This window comes from Hirundo rustica, chromosome 19, assembly GCF_015227805.2.
Source record: "Hirundo rustica isolate bHirRus1 chromosome 19, bHirRus1.pri.v3, whole genome shotgun sequence".
NCBI lineage: Eukaryota > Metazoa > Chordata > Aves > Passeriformes > Hirundinidae > Hirundo > Hirundo rustica.
In genome coordinates this window covers 10,641,313-10,663,760 of record NC_053468.1, presented here as the reverse complement: position 1 = coordinate 10,663,760, position 22,448 = coordinate 10,641,313, and the positions used below count along the sequence as shown (strand labels likewise).

The 22,448-nt window shown below is 44.8% G+C and overlaps 1 protein-coding gene across 1 annotated transcript in view; it reads right to left on the bottom strand.

Annotated features, from left to right (window-relative positions):
• RNF43 (ring finger protein 43) overlaps positions 1-22,239 on the bottom strand; it is a 57,257-nt gene extending 35,018 nt beyond the window's left edge. Inside the window, exon 1 of the mRNA XM_040082459.1 lies at positions 22,003-22,239. Within this exon, the coding sequence (XP_039938393.1) occupies positions 22,003-22,239 (237 nt within the window). The remainder of the gene's footprint in view (positions 1-22,002) is intronic.
• Between the last annotated feature and the right edge of the window lie 209 nt (positions 22,240-22,448).

Here is a 22,448-nt window from a genome sequence, read left to right as displayed (position 1 = left end):
TCCACAAAAAAAGAAAAATCATCTCGGCCAGCTTCCCTTGAGCAGTCTGGGGCTGCTACCTGGGATTTCAGGTCCTGAAATCAAGAGATCAAGACTCCAGGAACGCTACCACCTTGTCATCTTTGAATTACAGTGGTAACATGGTCCTCAACAAGGCTGGGCAAGAATTTCCACAGCTGCTGTCTGGCTGATTCTGGTGGCAGCCTCTGGCTTGGGGCGCTGCTCATCCCAGTGCCCTCCAGCCCATCCAACCAGAACAGACAGCTCTGGGGGAGATTTCTCGTTCTCAGCCTTTTCTGCCATTCCCATCCTTTCTGGAAGAAGCACCTGTGCATGTCCCAGCTCCCCTGCCACAGTGAAGGATGCCCTGGAATCCGTGCAGCTTCCAGCTACCCAGGGTCCTGCTCCAAACCCAGGGTCCTGCTCCAAACCCAGGGTGGAGAGGACACCGGGATGTCCATCCCCCTCTCCCCACTGCACTGTGGCTGAAAAAACTCCTGCTTGATTCTTACCCTCCTGGCTTTGCTCTAAAGGTCACCTGGCCCCTCCACTGCCACCCACACCCTCCCTAGTCTATCAGGACATGAGGGGTCTGGCAGGGAATAGAAGGGAAAGTCTGCTGAGGGGAGCTCAGCTAAAGTCTGATTAGGACTGTGACGGGAGCTGAGCAGAAAGTGAAGGGTGTGGAAAAATTGGGAGGAGAAGGATTGTTTCAGAGGAGAATAGGTCCAGAGCTCTGGGCAGTTTCATTAGAGGAATATTAAGTAAATGAGTCAGAGCTTGTGATGCCTGAGGCTCGGGAAAGCTGCTGCTGGAGTGAAGGATGGCGAGGGAAGACGAGGATTGTGGTGTGCCGTCTGCGAGCGAGATCCAACCAGGACACAACAAGAGGAAACTTGTTGCCTGCTCAGACTTTGAAGAACATTTGCAGAGATCAAGCACTGCAGATGTTCCATCACTGCCTCTGTCTGTGCCCGGTTCCAGCTGTTGGCCAAGCACTCGAGGGAGCCTTTCCCAACCCACTGTGCTTCCCAGGGCACTGGAGCTCCCAGAGTGCCCCACTCCAGCAGCACCCCCACACCACCCTGATCCCTCAGGTCCCTGAAGCCACTCTGCAAGTCAAGTTTTATGTATTTGTAGCTGGTATCTCGGGTTAAAATTTGTCTCTTAATTCCTGTATCTAAAATACTGAATATTGCACTGATACCACATGCAAGAATGCTCTAGCTATCAATAATCCCTCCAAGTGCTTCAGACCAGGCTGGATGGGGTTTGGAGCAACCTGGGTGGTGGAAGATGTCCCTGCCCATGGCAGGGGTTGGAACAGGATGATCTCTAAGGTCCCTCCCAAACCAAACCTTTCTGGTTTGATGAATAAATGTACATCACATATGTGTAAACATACATGTATGTACATATGTGTGTATATATACATCTATATGTGAAAATATATAGATATACATCCCTATGCATAAACATATATAAATATTTGCCTGTGCTGCAAACACAAAACCCAAGCCTGAAGTTAAGATGGGTAAACCAAATTGCCTACTTTCAAATTACAAAATGAATTTCATCAGCACCTGGAAAATTCAAGATAAAGAAGTTAATTCAGATGTTGTAATAACAGAGATACAGGATTAGTACAGTGGGCTGCACTAAAATATGTTTAATTGCATGAAACAGTTTCAAAAATCTGTAGGTTGAAATTCCATGCCAGTATGGGAAAAAAATACCAAAGTTACCAACTTACAACCTCTCCATGGTGACGCCAGAGACCAGGAAAGGCAAAGGAGAGTGAGAGAGGTTAGAAAAGTAGCAAAGCACAGTATCAACCACAGAATCCCAGAATCAATGGGGTTGGAAAATATCTTCAAGACCACTGAGTCCAAGCTGTGCCCGATCCCCACCTGGTCTCCAGCCCACAGCACCTGAGTGCCACATCCAGGCCTTCCTTGGACACCTCCAAGGATGGGGACTCCAAATCTCCCTGGGCAGCCCATAATTAACGGATGACTTCAATCATGGCTGTACCAACAGGGCAAATGTTGTATTGAAGTCCGATCAAAAGACAGATTTTGGTATCGTTATCAACTTCTTTATGGAAATGTTTGGAGCAACCTCCAAAGTAGGTGCAATCCTGGATAGTGCACTGGGGAGCTTGGCTGAAGACAGATTATTTCTCTAATAGTGCCTATTATATATTCAAATTCCCCTATTTGTAGGAAAGAAAGAAAGAAAGAAAGAAAGAAAGAAAGAAAGAAAGAAAGAAAGAAAGAAAGAAAGAAAGAAAGAAAGAAAGAAAGAAAGAAAGAAAGAAAGAAAGAAAGAAAGAAAGAAAGAAAGAAAGAAAGAAAGAAAGAAAGAAAGAAAGATGCATTCTCAAACCATTAAAAGTCAAAGAATAAGAGAAGTAGTTGGAAAAACATTTCAGAAAGCAAATGAAAGTGCAAAATGTTTTTGGGTTATATAGAAAATATTTAGAGATTTCCTGCTGGAGACTTGGAGTAAATTTACACCATTGAGCCCAAAACCCAACAACAAGTAATACTTGAAAGAAGACCGGACAGAAAAGGAAACCTTTGAAAAGTGGAACTTGAATCCAAAGGATGAGAACAGCAAAGACTGTAATTCTGGCAAGTTAAGGAGACTGGTCAAAAGAGAAAAATATGCCAGGGGCTCCCATACAAACAATAAAGCCTTTTTCAACACATTAGAAGCAGGATGTCTATTAGTGAGACCCTGTGGCCAACAAATAACTCAGGGAATGAAAGACACACTCAAAAAATATTTGCAAAAAAAAGCTACATGAATTGTTTGCATGATGGGGCACCACGAAGGAAGTCAGGAAGTTCCCATGCAGAGCATTTCAGCATGGTCATAAATTACTTGGGAAAGGGTAACTTAATGAGGTGACAAAATTTGCAGATTAAACAGTATTTTTTTGAGTTATCCACATCTTGAAATCCAAACTGTCCAATCTCTGACTGATTGGGAAGACTTGCATGGAAGATCTCAAGCTACCCAGTGGATGTTTTATTTATTGAACAACACGATGCCAACAGCTCCCATCTCCTCCCATGCTCCTGGCCACACATCCTCCACTATTCACTCTTGTCCTTGGCTCCTCCATGAGCTCATTCACCTCATGAAAATATCAGAAAATGAACCCAGCAAGTAAAATTGAGTATTTGCTGCAGTTGTAATGAGTTGGACAGGTTTGGGAAAGGGTCTTAGAAGGCCTGGGGTCACAGCAAGCGAGGGATGAGTTATGGCACAGAAAGCAGGAGAGGGGAAAGCCGTAGTTAGTGAAAAAGAAGAGCAAGACCTCTTCAGAAGAGAGCTGGGATCAGCCCTGTGTCTAACTGCTTTTGAAATGGCTCTGTGCTGGGAGAGGGGGAATTCAGTACCAGTGAGGACAAAGGAATGTGCCTGGGAACTATAACTTGAGCTGTAAAGACAAGGATATACACTTTAAAATAGCTCATTGAACTCGAGGGAAATCCTGGAATCATTCTGGAACACTTCCTGAAAGCATCACACTGTTGGTGGGCACTACATATATATATATTCCTGCCCTATCCAATAAAGAAGATAAAGTTAGGAATTTATGGAAAAAAAATACCTGGGAAATGCTGTCCATAGCACACTTACAGCCCAACAGTCCATTTGGTAATAGTGACTCTGTCTCAACATGGGAAAATATGAAAAAGGCCACAGGTAGCAAAAATAGACAGATAGCAAAAAGGTGGGAAATATGTGTGTAAGAGGAGTCCAGGATGCTCCACCCAGAAGAGAATGGTGCTTTGTAAAGCTGTGAATATTGGAAATTATGCAAATACAGATTAATTATTCACTATTCTTCATAATGCAAAGGAGGAAGGTGTCACCTCAAATCACTTCCAAGGAAAAGGTGTAAACTAAGAAGAATTCTTCTCACAGGCTCAGAGTGACACTCCTTGATGACGGATAATGTGAAGATAGATAAAAGATCCAGATAACCACGGGGCAAGACCTGTTCTAGCTAGAATCCAAGTATCCTGACTGTCATTTCCAGCCTGGATGACCCCAAAGCTCCGGATGCTGGGATTTTGGGAGGATGGACTCAACTTGATCTTTTTCTCCTACTGGGCTTTCTCTCCTGACTCCAAGCACCTGCCGTGTTCACTGTGTCCATGTGTAGCCCACTCCTGCTGAGCTGCTTTGCCCCATCTCCCTTTCGAGACAACCCCAGCACACCCCTGGGCTCTTGCATGGCTCCCCTGCCCTGTGACAGACACCCACACTTGTCAATCAGTTGACTCAAGAAGTCCCAGTCCCTTCCAGTGACTTTCCGCCAAAGAGGTCAAACTCCTCTGCACAAAGAACAGGCTTTTGGAGAGGTCAAGTCTAATAGCAGGGATTGGATTCCCTGGAGAAAGAAGCACTATCTCAGATCTTACTTTTCACTTCTTGGTAAATCTTTTTCTTACATCTAAGTAAAGGCACCTTTGGCTTCATGTTCTCCAATAAAAGTAAGAAAACTATTATTTTAAAACCAGCAAAGCAAGTCTCTTGTCTGTACAAAAATCCTGACACTAAGGAGATGAGGACAGAACAACTTACGGAAGAAGGGACCTCAGAGTACTGCTAGGAGAGGTTCAACACTATCTAATATCATGGAATCACAGAATCCCAGAATGGTTTGTGTTGGAGGGACCTTAAAGCTCATCCAGTTCCAACCTCCCTGCCATGGGCATGAACACCTTCCACTGTCCCAGGCTGCTCCAAGCCCTGTCCAGCCTGGCCTTGGATACTTCCAGGAATCCAGGGGCAGCCACAGCTTCTCTGGGCACCTTGTGCCAGGGCCTCACCACTGTCAGGGAACAATTCCTTTCCCATATTCCATCCAACCCTGCCCTCTGGCACTGGGCAGCCATACCCCCTTGTCCTGTCACTCCAGGCCTTTGTAAATAGTCTCTCTCCACCCTCCTTGTCAGCTCCCTTCAGGTGCTGGAAGGCCACAATTAGGTCACACTGGAGACTTCCCTTCAGAGAAGAGGCTGAAATATCCCAATTGATTACTGTTGGTTTATTATTGCTGGAAAAAAAAAAGGCAGGAGAGATGACACAGAATTAAACTCTTGGCTCAGGCTCTCATATCTCCTTTAAAACTGGCTTCAGGCTCTGATGTCAAGTAACTAAAGCAATCATGCAGTTTACAAGGCTGTGTTTATTGTGGCTATCTCTGGGGGAAGACTCCCCGAAAGAGGCAGTGTGGTCACTCCCCTGCTGCCCTGGGGCTGGCTCGGCTCAGCCTTGCTCACCTCCCTCTGCAGCACGTCTGTGAGGCCCCTGGACACCTCAGGCGCGTGAAGATGAGCACAAACAATCTGTGTCTGCTTGGCTCCAGGCACGATCCCACTGGTACAAACACTGACCCAACACCAGCCCACAAAGACTGAAACAATATAGCCAGGCAAATAAGGGGAAAAAGAATTATCAACTTGACTTTTGTTCAGTTATCTGAATTTACAACCTTCATTTCTCATTTGAGCCTGAACTTCCAGTCAATTGCAGGTAAAAGTACATTGCATTCCCATGCTCCTGCAAGGCAGCCATCCCTCCGCTTCCTGAGGAGATTGCATCACAGTTATCCAGGACTTTTATCAAGCAAGATCATGAACGTGAGCTCTGAGGATGCAGAAAAGACCTGAACACTTTATCAGATCCTTTTAAGAGAACACATCGCATGTGGCTTCAAGAGACAGAGTTGCTTCTTTATTTCTTGGATGTAGAACCTCAATTATTGTGTTTTTGTTACAAATTGCTTTATGGTTTGAATCTTACATATACTCAAACCCATGTCTTTACTGCTCTGCAGCACGTCTGAACAGTGGCAAACAGAGTTGGTAACAACTAGATTGAATTTTTGGGGGGCTAAATTATTTCAATGAAAGAACTTTGGAAACATGAAAGAAGCTCAATTCCCACCTCAGTGGCTGATGAGGTCAATTTCCAGGCATCTGGTCAGCAGCTCTGTTTACAAGGGTTGTATCTCTGGGGAGGGACTTGAGAGAAGTAAGTGCTTTTTTTTGTTCTTTTTGCTGCTCTGAGGAGCTTTTAATGAATTACCTGAGATGATAATATGATTAAGTGAGAACTCTATGCATGGAGTACATGGGCTGTGCACAGAGGTCTTGATACCTGAACAGAAGAGCACAGGAAATGGGTCACCAGAGAAGGCAATTACTGAAATGAAGGGAAAATATGGAGAGATGCTTATCTTGTTAAAACATTGTTGGAAACAAAGCAAAACAAACCAGTGAAGCTCAGAGAAACCCCAAAGATCTCAGCTTACAGGTGCAGTCTGAGTGGAAATGGCAGATACATTGTCCCTGTAAATATATCTGAAAGACAGTTCAGTTCCTGAAGTTACTCTGAACTCTGGCAAAACACAACTGAATATCCAGATTTAAAGATGAAAAAGAAATTTCTATAAAACTCAGAGTTCTCCCCCCCCACCAGGGCTCACTGGGTGATCACTGAACTGGGCTTTGTGTAACAGAAAAAGTTCTATAGAAACATTTGATAAACAGCAGGTTTCAGGTAATTTTTTATCCCAAGATGTTTCATTTCTCAGCTGAAGAGAGGAAAAGGAGTTTGGTAGAGAATTGCTTAATGAATAATTCAGCTACACATAAGAGTCAGGCTTCAAACATTTCTGTAAGCAGGCTCTACACATTGACATTTCCACAGGTGAAGAATAGATCAGAAATGCTCTTGAGATGCTCATACATTGTTCTGTTCTCTTCACCCTACTCTAATCGATTAAGTTTAATCATTTAAGAACTACCTATTTAACTGGAAAAGTCAATCAAATGGAGGAACTTAGATTAATTAGTTCATCTCACTGCAGATAACAAACACCAAGTCTTGCACCATCATAAATAATGTCAAAAACAAGGCTTGCTACCAGGTCTGATGTCTATTCCATGTTAGAAATGCACATTTTAGTGCGACCAGACAGAGTCTCAGACACCAATACAATCCAAGAACAAAGAGCTCAGAAAATACAGAGGATGAGGGACTTGTGAAAGCACTGACTCTGAAAACAACCAAAGGTCAGTGAAAGGACAATATCATGATGAAATAACAAATTAACATAGACTACCAGACTGGTATCATGGTCAAAAGGTCAGATGTGAACCTCTGGGTACAATTCAGATGAGGAGATCGAAGATCACAGAAATTGCCAGACTGGATTAAAGGAAATCTGTAACAAACACCCAAACTATGGAGTAGTCTGCATGGCCACGAGGCAGCCAAACCATCACTGACCTCTCCAGGCAATGTGACCCCTCCACCAGGACACAGACAAGCAACAATTCAATACAAAATTGTACTTCAAATCTGTGCTAACATACGCACACCCAAAAAAAAAGAAAATCTTCAAAGGTCTTAAGATTCAGCAGCTTTCAGCTAGGTCCCACAGGATTTCTCAGGGAAGCAAAGGAATACTCCCAAGACACCCACAGTTTTCCAGCCTGCCTCCTTAAGCCCATGTTCACACAGATGCTTAGTTGGAGTTTAGAAGGTATTAAAAATCTCCTGAAGTTCTCAATATGGTCAACAGAATTAAACAAACACAAGGAAGTTTGTCTTCATGGAAACTCCCCACATTCATCTTGTTTGCTCAAAGCACTATGGCTACGCAAAAATACCACCAGTTTTATTCCACCTTTTATTCCTCTCACTTCGGAAGTCATGGTACAAGGGTCCCAGTCCTGCCCTGGAAGAACGAAAATGTTCCCAGCGTTAAGCAGTGTTCTTCGGGATGCACACTTCCGTCTGTATGTGTTCAGAATGGGAAACAGGGACAGACTCCCCACTGTGGGAGTGTGGGACTCCCCACAATTCACTCCAAGAACAAGACTCCAGTGGAAGCAGGGAGAGTAGTGCATGTGGATTTGCCTATCTCCAAACAGCCCAATTACTATCCCTTTATCTCCTTTTCTCCTCTAAATGACAATCCACAAACACATTCAGGAGGCAACTCCATGCAGTAATTCTCTCTCCACAGTAGGTGGATGGGGCATCTCAAGCAGTTTAGAGTAGTCTGTAAGCCACACTCTGCCTAATCTGGTATCACTCCTGAACCCGCATCAGCAATGGTATAGAGTTTTATTGAACTCCACAGCCATGCAGACAACAGGAATGGAGCTATCCTCTGGAGAGGTCATTGAACAACTTGACCTTTGATGGTGTTTACTGATGGCTGGAGGCAGAACGCTCGGGCAGTATCACAGCATCTCCTGATACAGTATGTTATGCAGTTATCAGTATCACTGCACCTCTTTATCTCCCACCTCAGGATACAAATGGACAGAGGCCTCCTGTGGGGTTTGGTCCTGGGCAGACAGAAGGAGATGTTATGCTTGACATAAGGGTCTGAGGAAACAAAGCTCTCTGCCTGCGAAGATCTGGGGCTCACTGGGGAGAAAAGAAGGGCTATTTTCTGCCTCCAGCAAAACTTTGGTATGACCTCAGGAAAACACGTAAGAAACCTTATCTGGGAAGGGGAACCAAAGACCCTGGATGTCAAAATTAGCAGTGGGTCCTTCTCACCCTCTGGCAGCACTTTGTGCTGTCAGGGGAGTCACATTTAGGAACGTGGTTAGAAAAGCAAGCTGCCACAGCCCTGTGGTGTCTGTGTGGTGAGATCCTGCTTAAGATATCATGACTCTCTTTTACCAAATCTTCCTACAGAATTTTAGGACCACGGAGTTAAAATTGAAAATCAGATGGACAGAAGTAGTTGCCCAGGTGCCTACATTGGTGTGATCTGTAGATCACAACTCACCAGGCCCAGTGAACCACCCAGGACCACTGAAACACAGTAGGGATGAGAGGTCATGAGAAGAGAAACTGTTTCTAATAACAACCACCAAAATCTGGAGAGGAGAGTTCAGAGCAGGGACTGGAGCAAGTAACTCATCTTCTGCTCAAGTCAGGCTGGGAGAACAGGCAAGATGCTCCAGTTCCTCTGGCTTTAACCTCCCCTAAGCCTGTTCCAGCCAGATTGAAGCCTGCAGAATCACCATCTTGCCTTATCTTGCACTCAGCTTTTTAGGAAGAAGGAGCAGACAAATGTCAATTAATTCTTCAGGCTGCAAAATCAAGAATGTGATACCAGGATTTCAAGGAACAGGCTGGCCTGTAGGCAGTGGGGCCAGGACTTGTTGGCACCTGAAGAAGTGGATTTTGCAAAGCCCCCTGTTTCTGCAAGCTGCCCTTTGGGACATTAGCCCACACTTCCCACTTGTAGCCTGTCAGCTAAACCACCTTCCTGCCCCTGGAAGAGCCAGAATTCCCAGTGCTGGGCTCCATCAGGCACGCTGCATTCCCTGGCTGCATGGCTTGAGACAGAAACAACAGGACCTCAAAATACCTTCTTTGACATTATCTGAACAAGAAGATCTAAAAATACAAATCACAGAAACATGGAAGTGTTTAGGTTGGGAAAGACCTCTGGGATCATCAAGTCCAGCCATCCACCCAGCACTGCCAAGGCCACCACTGACCCATGTCCCCAGGTGCAATATCCACAGGTGAAACCCCTCCAGGGGTGGGGACTCCATCCCTGCCCTGAGCAGCCTCTGCCAGTGCCTGACCAATGTTTCAATAAAGAAATTTACCCCAAAATCCAATCTAAAATGGTATGGCTGGCAAGGGTTTGAAGCTATTTTTGACTTAACACCTCCTAGTCGGAGTAAGAGTTTATGTCCCAGAAGTAGTATCTGATTTATTTATCTGATATCTCTAAGGGAAACATCCTTCTAAAACACACAAAGTACTTATGGCCATTCAGGGCACATTTAAGGGCTTCATTAAATTAGCAGTGTAGAGTAATTCAGCTGATGGCCATAGGATTATGGCTGCATTTTTTTCCCAGTCGTATGATGTCTCAGTGCTATTTGTTTCAAGATAAATCACTGAAATCGTTGCAAACTATGACTTTAAGTATCCTTTCCAACTTAAAAGATTCTATGATTCGACATCAACTGGTTTTCTTGGTGATGAAATATCTGATGTTTGCAGGTTACCTTGATTCATTCCCTAGGCAAGGAAAGGGGAACATGCCAACAGGCCTTCAAAAGAATCCATATTCTCTAGTAAGTAGAGAAACTCTTACTTCAAATGGAGGAATATCTGACTGTTATTGAGATACAGCTCTTATAAAGAGAACTGCTGAGAGCATGTGCTGTACCCAAACTCTCTGGAAGGTATCAAAGATCCAGGTTCTGCTGCTTGAGATATACAGACAGAGTTACTATCCCATCAGTGGAACACAGTTGAGGGAACATGAATGATGAGGGTGACAAAGAATAAAAATGGTACGTTCACCAAAGCTGGACAGGACTTGGAGCAACCTGGTCTAGTGGAAGCTGTCTCTGTCCATGGCAGGGGGTTGGAACAAGATGATATTTAAGGTCCCCTCTGACCCACACCATTCCATGATATTAAGGCCAAAGTGCCAAGGCTTCAAACACTGATTAACAGCACCAGCTGAAAGTCATGTGAGATTTTCAATATTTGAACCTAAGGAACCTTGCAGCGCTTTCTATGTGAACAAAGAGCCGAGTTCCATGTCGTGAGTGAGTGATGGAGAGTGAAGGAGGTACTTATGCAGTTTTTCCACCCAGACTTGCCCAAACAGAGCAGAGGGGGATGGAAAAGGCTGGTATTGAGGGTGGTGGGGCTTGGGCTGGAAGGTTTCTGCAGGAGAGGTGAATGCACAGGTGGCTTTGGACCAAAGGTCCATCCAGCCCAGCATCTTTGCCTTGACAGCTGTCGACAGTGGATTACTGAAGGAGAAGTAAGAACAGGACAAGCTTGTAGGGCTTCTGTCCTGGGCATTCTCCAAGCCTTCAACATTATTTTATAGACTCCCTGAGGCAAAGCTGGGACCGGTTATTTCATAGCCATTGATGGAGCCTTCTCCCATTCATTAGTTACAGTGGTTTTTGAACCTCTGTAAACTTTCGGCATCCACAGCAGTTCCTGCAGCAAGGGATTGTACATGTTAATTGTACAGTGAGTGAAGAGCACTTCCCTTTGAACCTGACTCTTTGTAGCCTCATGTGATGCCCTATTATTTTCATATGGAGAGTAACTAACAGTCAATCCCTATTCATGACTCTCTGTATCTTCTCCGTATCACCCTTCGGCTGCCTCTTTTCCAGCCAAAAGAGAGCTAGTCCAGTTTGTTGTTCTTTGGATAAATGACATCTTATACTTCCTTTTATCCTTGTATTTTTTCTCCAAACATCTTCCAATACAGCTATTGCTTTTTTAGAGCTGTGGGGAACAGAACTTCACAAAGGATTCAACATCTGGATGTACCTGGGATTTCCACAGGAGCTCAGGGATATTCTCTGGCTTATTCTCTCATTTTCACTACTAATGGTGCCTTTATTTTCATGACAACCACCACATACCAAGCTGACATTTGTACGGATCAGTCTGCTAAAATCACAAGGCACAGTTGTGGCAATGTGCAAATCAGAGCCCATCACCTGAATATGAAGGAATGACTGATTCTCCATGTTCTCCTGAAGTATTTGGTGTCATAAGGTCGTGCAAAGATTCACAGATGAACCTTGGCTTCATTACTTTGAATTAGGTAATTTATTGGAAAGTTCTAGAACACTACCAAGCATTCCTATTTCCAGGTGCTCATCAACACTTGGGAGAGCATGGCTACAGCACACACAGCTGTAGCCACTGGCTCCTTCCAAGGGAAAGTCTGCCAGTTATTCCTTCCACCTGCTTCTTACCTTCCAATAATTATTCATCCAGGAGCCTCCTTCTTAATCCACATCTTAGTTTCCCTGGAAGTCATTGCATTTGAGAAAATTCAGCCAGACCTCCCCAGCTGATGACACTGCTGAGTCCCTCACATCCACTCATAACATTCCATGTTACGATTTCTGGGCTTTTGTGGATGAACTGGAGTTCAGAGAAAAACTGGAATCCCATCAGCCATCTTCCAGGGATTTTAAACAAGAGTTCATAGACAACTTAATAGTTCAGTGATTTCATCCTCCTCAGTCCTTGGGTGAATACCACCTGATCCCAGCGACTGATAGTGGTAATTGTGTCTATCTCCATCACCATCTCATCTCCAGACTCTTCAGCCTGAGACAGATGAAAGCACTAAGAGAATTGCATTCATTTTTCTGCTGGGAGTTTAGCTGCCCTAAGCACAGCTTTTAGACTTTAAATTTTTTATAGAACCTACCAATTGTCAGATGAGCTTTCTGCTCGTGACTGAAGAGAATCTAGCATTACCATTTTCAAGTTACTTCATTTCTCTTTTCACTGTCTTCATGTATTTTTAGGCTGTTCCTCTTTTTTCAAATTTTACCAAATTTCTTGCTTTTCCAGGATGTTTTTATATACTTTCTTGCTCTTATGTTTAGGTATCCTGATATGCTTTTTTCATTTTCCAGGTATTTCTTGAGAGGCACGTTTTATCTTAATTCTTGTTGTAGTGTCCTCAAACACTTTGATGCAAAGCATGTAACTCTTGGTTGCCCTCTCAGATTCTTTTGAAGAACCTTATTTGATTTCGTGTCACCCTTTTCTAAATTAAAACACAACTGTGGATGATTTTTGGCCTCTTAACATCTCAGCAGGAATAAAGTACATGACTGTCCCAGAGTGGCTTTTCAGAAGCAGGATTTGGAATGAGGGCGTGGAAAAGGTCAAGGCCAGCATGGTATTCCCCAGTTTGTTCTGTAGAGAAAGCAACCACAAAAGAGGCAGCCAGAGAAGGAGCATGAAGAAAAGAGCTGCCACCAGCTCAGGCCACAACTAGGTGCAACTGCTAGAAATGATGAAATGGTGGTTTCTCAACCAAAAACCAACAGAAGTTGTTTGGTGATCTTTTTTAACATAATGGCTGAGTGTTGTACAAGCATGTGGGGTTCATCCATCACTCAAATCTGACGTGCTTCTCTCATGGAGAAGTTGTGCAAAGTTTAAAAACAGCAGCTTTTGGTGCCCTGGAGTGACAAAAGAGAGGTCAGAGGTGCTCTGAAGGAGGCAATGGAAAGACCAGATTATCTCTCTCAGGAGAGCAAAGTGTTGGAAGCAAATGCTGACAGGCAACAGCCTAAACCCTTCTGTGAACTGCTACTGAACAACACATACAGAAAAGCACCGAGAGTAACCATTATTCTAAGCAAGATGAAAATTATAGAAGATTAAAAAAAGACATTTAGGAGAGCAGATGAGGAAAAAAAATAGCTGAGTGGGACTATATGGCCTGAGGCACGTTATGTGAATGAGACCAGGTGACACAGAGGGTAATGGGGAGGACAGTGGCATTTTGGTGGATGCAGAGAAATGTCTGGAGAGAAGTCTCCAGCACTGAGATTCAGGGACAATGTGGACCCACAGCATGGCTGCAGGGGTACCATCCAACAGGACATTTAGGGAACACAGGAACAGCAGAAGTACAGCATCACACGCAGAAGAAGGGGAACTCTTCTTATCTCTTCAGGATCTTGGGGAGGTCACACATTTTGGAATAGAACTGTCTTAGTAAATAAAAAGTTATTCAGATCATTTTGCAAGGAACAGGACTCAGGACTGGAGCAGTAACACAAACACAAACCATATCTCTCTTTCTACTCTAAAAAGTAGTCAAGGCTGAGTTTCTGGAGCTCTATCTCTACACTGGATGGTCGTGTAAAGAGACCAACTTGCCAAGATTACACTTCTGATTCAAACTGACACACAGGAAACTACAGGAATTATCACAATTCACTCTCTTAGTTGACTTTCATATCGTTAGAGATGTTCCTGATATTTAAACAATCCAAGAGCAATATTTTGGTGCAGGATCCTGCACAAAGCTCAACTAATGAAAGAACCAGTGTTCTCCACTCACTCCCTCAAACTTGTCTCTTCTGCTCTGCCACGTGGTCATCACCCCATTCCCTTTCTAGACAGCATTTTTACTGTGCCTGTGCTGCTCTCTTTTTCGGCTTGTTGGCCATAAGAAAAACTTTGTAAGAGAAACTGTTTCACATCTCTAACAGGACTGGGGTGCTGATAATTTTTTACATCTGGATCAACTCAATCCCAGGGTCATTCTCCCTGACTTTCTGCAATGGATGTGTCCCTCCTACAGCTCTGCATGCACCAACAGTGCTGCCCAACACACACCCCATGGAAACACAGCTGCTGAGGAGCTTTGGAAGTAGGAAGTTCAAATCTATCCTTTCATGTAATTTTGAACTAGAATTCACATACCTTTTACCAAAACAAAGCAAATTTAATCCCCAAACTGCCTTACTTACATTCAGAAATAACATGTCATAACCAAACTCAGTCAAAAGCTTTTAATTTGTTTCATGGAGTTTATGGCCAGAGGAATTTATTCAACTCCCCAGCCAGGACTGCTGTGTTAGACAATCCAGTACATCTCTGCCACTACCCTGATGCTGAGCACAGTAATAAGCATTAGATTAACCCATTTGATCACTGGAGACCAAATTACTGAGATGGAGAACAAAAGAGAGATCAAAGGGCCACTAATGCCCTTAACCAGCCCCTTCAGGGATGGGGAAGTGACGAGGTGAGAATACATCCGTTGATTTAGGCAGATGATTCAGATCTCAACATGCACAGGAAGAGGATACACACCCAAAATTTCAGATAATTTGAATGGGGTGGCTGCAGGGAGGAAGAGTCTTCCAAAGAAACCTGGTGGCACAGGAGTAACCCATACTATCTAAGCACATCCAAACCAATCTTCTCTCTACCGCCTTTGAACACTGACCTACATGTTTGAGTGCCTTGTTCTGAGGTAAGGCCAATCCTTGATGCTCCTAAAAACAAGATGAAAAGGTCCCAAGACAATTCTTGGCCAACTCCCGCCTGAGCTGTGCTGGCAGCAGGCCCAAAGCTCCGAAGCATGAGATGTGATTACAATTCCTCAATGCAGCCTGAAAGTGTTGTGGGCAAATGAAAGGCTGTGCAGCGCTTCCTGTTCTTTACAGTCAGGGAAATAAGGGGAAAAATAAACAGGTATTAAACCTAAGTAATAAATCACAAAACTCAAAGACAGAAGAGACCACCATGACCATCCACTTTACACCTGTCCTAATGCAGCCAAGCTCAAGACCTTGGATGGAGGGAAGAACAAAAGGGTAATAAAATATGAATGTGCATTACTCAAGTGTGGTATATTCCCTTGTACTGAGATTCATTTTACATTTCTGCTTTGTTTATAACCCAAAATTTCACTTATTTGACCCTTGGCAACCCCTGCAACACAGACTGTCACGATACATGAAGGTCAAACTACACTGCACGTTTCCCACTGTACTTACTTGCTGCTTTTCACAGTTTAGATAAAAACTTGCTTGTTTTCATACTATGACTTTTGGGCAAAGTCTACAGAAAACTTTTAGGCAAGGTTGTGAACATTTCAGGCTTTTAGGTATGTTTTTGGCATGTCTGACTGCATGGAAAGCACTGAGGTATATTAAATAAAAATGCATGTCAATTTTTGTCCAAAACCCAGCCTGATACAACAGAGCCCTCTTTGATCATGCTGACTTGGTGTTGTTTGTATTACTTTGACAATTCTGAAAGTTTTTGTTTAAAAATAATGGATTCACGTGCAGTTCAAAACAGCCTTCCTCAATCCAAAGGAAACGTCCACCAAAGCTTTCATTTGATGGAGGCACAGAAAAAAAAATGTCTAATATTCTACCACAAATTCAGCCTGGCTGCAGCCTGCAAACACCACAGGGGCCTGTTTCCCTTCTCCTGTAATCTCACCCCTCTGCCAGTTTATCTTTGGGAAATGCCCACTTGTTCCCTGGATATATTCCAGGGCATGTGCATGGCCAGACATCCTCTATTGACTGTCACTCACCCCAGCCCTGTGGGTTCAGTCTCCTGGCCACAGATCTCTGCTCTGCTCCAGGCAGGAGCCTCCTGATCTGTCACCTTTTCAGTACTGCAAATCTTCAGTTCAAGATAGATCTGCCCCTACTGTCATGAATAATTCAACTGCAACTACAAGCAGCACCAGACGGTACACTGGGAAACTGGGAGATTGAGGTTTAAAGTCCTTGAAGCTCCTTAAACAGGGAACATGTTCCTGTCACGTTTTCTGGGTGAGGAAAGGAGAAGACACACCATGGAAAGCTCCAGCTCAGCTTCTGTACATGCTCAAGAGAGGGATGGAGGTTCAGAAACAGCCTCTGAAATCAACCTTTTCTAGCAGCCAACTCTAAATGAGGTTCCTACTCTGCATCTGGATTTTAATGGCTCACCTTCCAGTTACACACAAATCCTGCACTGATACTGAACTAATCCACCCTGTGGGTTACACTGGACACTGCCAACACTGCACTCGTACTCTAGGTCCAATTTCTAAGAGACCTGTTTGGGCCAAATGGTTTCTTCAACAATACCAAAGTGCCTGTGCTGGGTGACTACAGCTTTTTTGAGTCACTGCTTCGTGTGATCCCCAAGATAGCTTCTACTTTCACAGAATCACAGGATTGTTTGGGTTGTGAGGGATATTGATACTCAGCTGGGTCTGCCTCCTGCCATGGGCACTGACATCTTCCACTGTCCCAGGTTGCTTCAAGCCCCATCCAGTCCAGCTTTGGGCACTTCCAGGGATTCAGGGGCAGCCACAGCTTCTCTGGGCACCCTTTGCCAGGGCCTCAGCACCCTCACTGGGAAGAACCTTCTCCTAATATCTAATCTAAACCTGCTGTCTTTTGGATTGAATCCATTCCCCCTTGTCCTGTGTCACTCCAAGCCCTTGTAAATAGTCTCTCTTCATCTTCTTGTCGGCTCCTTCAGGTACTGGAAGGCCATGATCAGGTAGCTCTGGAGCTTTTTTTTCCCAGGCTTTCCTGAGCAGTATCTATGTGCCATGTGAAAATGTGGGGTTCTTTCCCCTGCAGGAGCTATTCATCTCAGTGTTTCAGTGCAATTTCCCATTAACGGTTTGTATCAAGTCAGTTTTTGGTACTTAGGCACCTGTTTTTATTGTGCTGCAGTCAGGCCAAGTGGCTCCACTACTGCTGCTTCCCAGGCAGCTCTTGCACATTACTTAACGCTAAGTCAAGTCTGTGTACCCTAGTACGAGCTGTTCCAAGAGGCAGAAACTGCTCCTTTGAACTGCCTTGCATTGTGCTATCTGATCAGTTTATTCACATGTAATTTAAGTCCCCATTATCATTTGGTTCGACTTTCCCACTTCTTTGATCTCTGTCAACATTATGCACTCAACATCCTTTTGTTGATGCAGGAGCTGGGAGTATAGAAGACTACTAAGGTATTTACTTTGGTATGGGTTGGGAGTGTAAACCTTTGCAAGCACTGAAGGAGGTGATTCCAATTCTAACTGCTTGAGCCTCTCAAGACTGGGAACACTCTACATTGTCCAGGGTGATCCCATAGGGTTCATTGCAGCAATTCCAAGGGATAATGATCGCTGCTGTTCTGAACACCATGCTCCTCCTCTAACGGAATCTGTGTCTGATTTTCTCCTGAATGGTTCATGCCGCCTAAAAAAAAATTGAGATTCAGGCTCCTCCTCCAATTCTCATTCAATCCATCGCAAATATATACATTTCAATGTTTTTTAAATAATGTACTTTTCAGGGGGGGAGAGGAAGAAGGAGGATAATTCTTGGTTTGGGGGTTGAGGGCCATTAGAGAGCTTTTTCTATGTTTTTTTCAAAGTTTGTTTTTATTTTCTTCAAGGTTTTTTCTGCAGTGAGAAGTTAAAACAATGTATGTAAAACAATGTAAAACAATGTAAGTGAAAGTTGACTTTTTCCTATAATCCCCTCATTTATGAAACTGCTGAGTTTGTACAGAAATGGAATAAAGTATTGTGAGACTTGCAATGAAATAATGGCTGTTGGGAAAACTAGTTCTACACACTGCCTGCTCAATGAGACTGCCACTGTTTCACCCATGCACTGGAATTTTCTGTGTCAGCATGTGAAGGGATTGCCAATGCTGATCACTTTGCCCTCCCTGTAGTAATGTGAGGTTGTCCATCACTTTTTAAGTACCATTAATAGGGACTCTTCCCAAAATTGTAACACTTTTTCTCAAATACCCTAGAACTAGAGATTGTACCAACCCCTGCCACTCTGCACAGACTAAAGGAATCCTTTCCCCTGTGTAGAAGATGGGGGTTACACACACTCAAATAAGGAGATATTGATGCTCAGTTTTAATAATGCATCCTTGAATCTTCATCATCCTTGAAATGTCCTAAACAAGACTGTAAGTGATGAACTATATCTTAAATAAAAAGTTTTTTCTTCCACAATTAGATTTGCACATGTTGTAATTCAAATTAGAAAAACCTTCTTTCAAGTCTTTCCATTGACTCTCCTTTTCTTTCCAAGACATTCCATATTTTCCTATTTACCTTCAAACCAACATCAACTCTCTCCAGTACCAAGTGGAGACTGAGTCAAGGGCAAGAAGGAAACCGAGACTTACTCCTCAAAAGTCAGCCAACAGACCAGCAAAAGTACCAAAAAAAGAAGCTGAAAAATCTCTATAGCAATCCTGTGAAAAGGAGTTCATCTGCAGAAAGCCAAAGGAACTGCAATTCCGGGGGCATGTTGAATCCTGAGCTGCTTGTGGATTGTCCATTGCTGGTAAGTTCCAAGTATGTTCCTTCCAACATACTTGTCTAAAAGCTTTGGCTCCTCCATCTGTAACAAAGGGGCAGTTTTTGACTCCCATGGGACTTTCAATGGCAGTTCAGGCTCCTGCAGTGGCTCAGCAGAGATCACAGAATCCCAGACTTGTTTGGGTTGGAAGGATCTTAAAACTCACTCAGTTCACCCCCTTCCCCCACGGGCAGGGACACCTTCCAGTATCCCAGGCTGCTCCAAGCCCCATCCAACCTGGCCTTGGGCACTGCCAGGGATTCAGGGGCAGCCACAGCTTCTCTGGGCACCCTGTGCCAGGGCCTCAGCACCCTCACAGGGAAGGATTCCTTCCTGATTCAAACCTCCAAACCTAAATTTCCAGTTTGGAAACTGCCAGTGAGTTCCTCAGGTGCTTTCCGTGCCCAGCAAGAGTTAATGCCCAGAGCATGTGCTCCCTGAACAAGCTGGAGCACTGCACAAGCCTGGAGATGATTTCTACAAGAAGTCTGAGGTGTTGGTTTTTTGACCTATAAAGGCTTAAGTGGCTCTGCCTCCTTGAGAAATTCCTCTCCCTTTGCATCACATGGCAGCAGCAGTGTTGGAGTGCCAGAGGAATACTTCCGGGGTTACAGTGGCAGCGGTGGCACCTTCCTGGCACCTTCCTGCTCACCCACCGGGACACGATGGAAATACAGAGATTTCCCACAAAACCGCTCACAGGGGGAAAGGCCCTAAGGGGGAATTCAGTGCTAGGGCTCTTTTATTGTAGGAAAAGAGGATATTGCTAAAGTCGGCCTCTAAGATGTAACACACCACAATCAAAGTCCATTTCTGTAGATGATCCTGGAAAATAGGGCAAGGAGAAACGAAAACAGGAAAACATTCCGGCAGAAGTACCTTTGGTAAGGCTCCATCACTTAAGTGTAGGATTTTCTGTATTAAATTAAGAATGCATTTGTAAAAATATATTGACCAGAGCACTACGAAGATAATTATAACGATTATATAATTATAATTATAAAGAGAACCTGACTTGACTACAGGGCCAACTCTGCACCACTGATCCTTGGGCCATCCTATTCTACCTCTGAAGGAAGAGAGCTTTGGAAACAGGACTGGGCCATCCATGCCTTTCTTCCAAGCTAAGTTCTGCAGTTTGAGTTCTCCTGGACAGGCTGACTGCACCTTCCAGAGTCTGACATAACCAAGACCTATCCAAAAATGCTGTAAAAGCCCTACTACTTGACTCAGTAACTTTAAATGTAACATGTTACATCCCTAAACTACATTTGAAGAAGCAAATGTGCAGGTATGCCTGCACAGCCCTAAGTTTATTTATTAAGTAGGAGTTCAAGTGACATCAAAGTTAAGCACGTGACCTAAAGTCTTTGCAAGACTGGGTTGTTGACAACCATGCACAAAATGAGATGTCCCAATAAAGACTGATTCTGGTGTGTTTAATACCCCACCATCTAAAAGCAAACTGAAACGTATTTGTCTCACTAACTTCTTACTTATTTTGTACTTGAAGAGTTATGTCTTCATTTCCCACTTTCTCTTTCCAGAGATAAGAAGTCACTGCAGGCTCAGGACCCTAGCAATTCTAACCATCATTTTACAGGACAAGTTTCAATATTTAGCAGGAGAATTAGAAACCACAGCATTCGATCTGCAGGAGGGGTCACAGGTACACTTGGCTAAGCCCTCTCAGAGCACAGTGCCTGGCACCGGGCAAACATCCTGCTGCTGCAGGAGGCACAGCCTGACCCCCTGTCCCAGCGCTGCTCGCTGAAACAGGACTTCCCACACCGGATCCAGTGGGATGTGGAGCAGGAGCTCACCCGGGCACACAGAGAAAAGACACCCAGGGCAGGTTAGTGTCTGCGTGCCCAAACTCAACAGGCTGGATTAGAGTTTTCCCTGCCCTCGCTATTTGGATGACTTTTAAAGGATGAAATTGGACACTGTTCACAGCTTTTTATTCCAAACACCTAGTTGGTGCTGCTGTGATGGCACAAATTCTCTCTTCATATTGCCGCATTTGGTTAGAAACCTCCACACATCCCTCAGGAGAGGTTATGATCCTCCCATTTCCAAAAGGTCCTACTCTATACTTTGTGCTTGGTTGCAACACCACTGCAGCTTTAGTAAGGAATAAATATTGACTTTCCTGGACATTGCCTCACAACAGAAGAGGACCTTGAGTGCATTTGTCTCAGGTATTTTTTTAACCTGGTAATATAATTTTATAGCAGAGATTTCATTCTAAGGAGTTCAAAAGGCATGGAAAAGCAGGCTTTATTCACAAATTGTCCATGTTCACTTTCAGACGGGTGACCATGTTCTAAAGCTGGCTCAATTGTCCTTCTCTTCTTAAAAAACTACACAAAAATTATTACTTTCATCTAAATTCCCAGACTACAAATTAATAATTAAGATTCCAACATACCCCATTTGGAAAGTCCTGGGAAAATCCAGGAAAAATTAAGACTTAATATTAATGCAGGCTATTTTATCTTTTTTGTTGTTCTCAAGAATAAAGCACCCAATTGCCAGGCAGATGAGCCACAGAACTGAGAGAATGCACACCAGGTCTCAGGGAACTTAGCTCCAAACTCAGCGTGTGCAGGACATGGGTCTGTTCAGTGAATGCTCAGCTCTGGCTGTGCAGTGCCTGCACCTCCTACCCAGGTGTGGAGGTACTCTCCCCTTAATAAAGGTCAGAGAACAGCATTAATTCATCTATAAAAATACCTGATGGTGACACCACTGGAGCTCCTGTGTAGGTAACATTCACCCGTCAGGTACAGGCAACAACAAGCAGGGCCAGGGATTCTGGTGGGCACAGCCAGGACGGGTTTTGGAGCTGAAACAGAACCCTGACCTCAGCAGAGGGTGTGGAAAACCTCATGAATTTCAGAGAAAAAAAATACCAATCCTGTCTTCTGTCAGACGTTTCACATCCCAGCACGAGACTTGACATACTCAGCTTTATCAATTAAGATACAAAATAACCTCCACGGAAACAGCCGACCACATCCACAATTCAGCAGTAATAAGGCGCAGCCACAACTCAGCCCCGGAGGAAGGCTCAGCCCTTTGCACGACGCCGTCCCTTCGGCCCCCGCCACCAAACTCGCGGGTACAGCGCACGGAGCACGGCACAAATCCACAAATCCACGCCGAGACACGGAACCCAAGGCACGGCTCAGGGAGCCGAGGCAGCCAGGAGTGAAAGGGGACAGGCTGGGGCGGGTGGCGAGGCCGCCGTTGTGGGACCAGGCACCGCTGCTCTTACCTGGAGTAGCTTCCCTTCGGCCGGAGTCACCTCGGCGACGTTGGCGAACTCCCCTTCCAGGATGATGGGCTCCACTTTGAGCGGGATGACCCTGATGATGGCTTTCTGCGCCGCCGCCCGCTCCGACTCCACGGCCGCCGCCAGCGCCAGCCCGGTGTGGCCCAGTCCTGCCTGCAGGGTCGCCATGAGCAGCCAAGGCCAGAGGACAGCCAGCTGCACCTGGGGGCCAGCACTCATGCTACCAGCAGCGGGCTCCGGCCGCTCATACCGCTCGGCAACGCGTCCTCAGCGCGGCGGGCCCGGCCGGCGGCACCGCTCCCGGGGCTCCGAGCCGGCTCCGGACACAGCCAGGGGCCGCAGAGCGGGGCTCGGTCACCGCCAGCGCGGATCCCCGGCGACGCCGGCTCTCGCCATCGCCGCTCCTCTTGCCCCGTGCCACGTGCTCA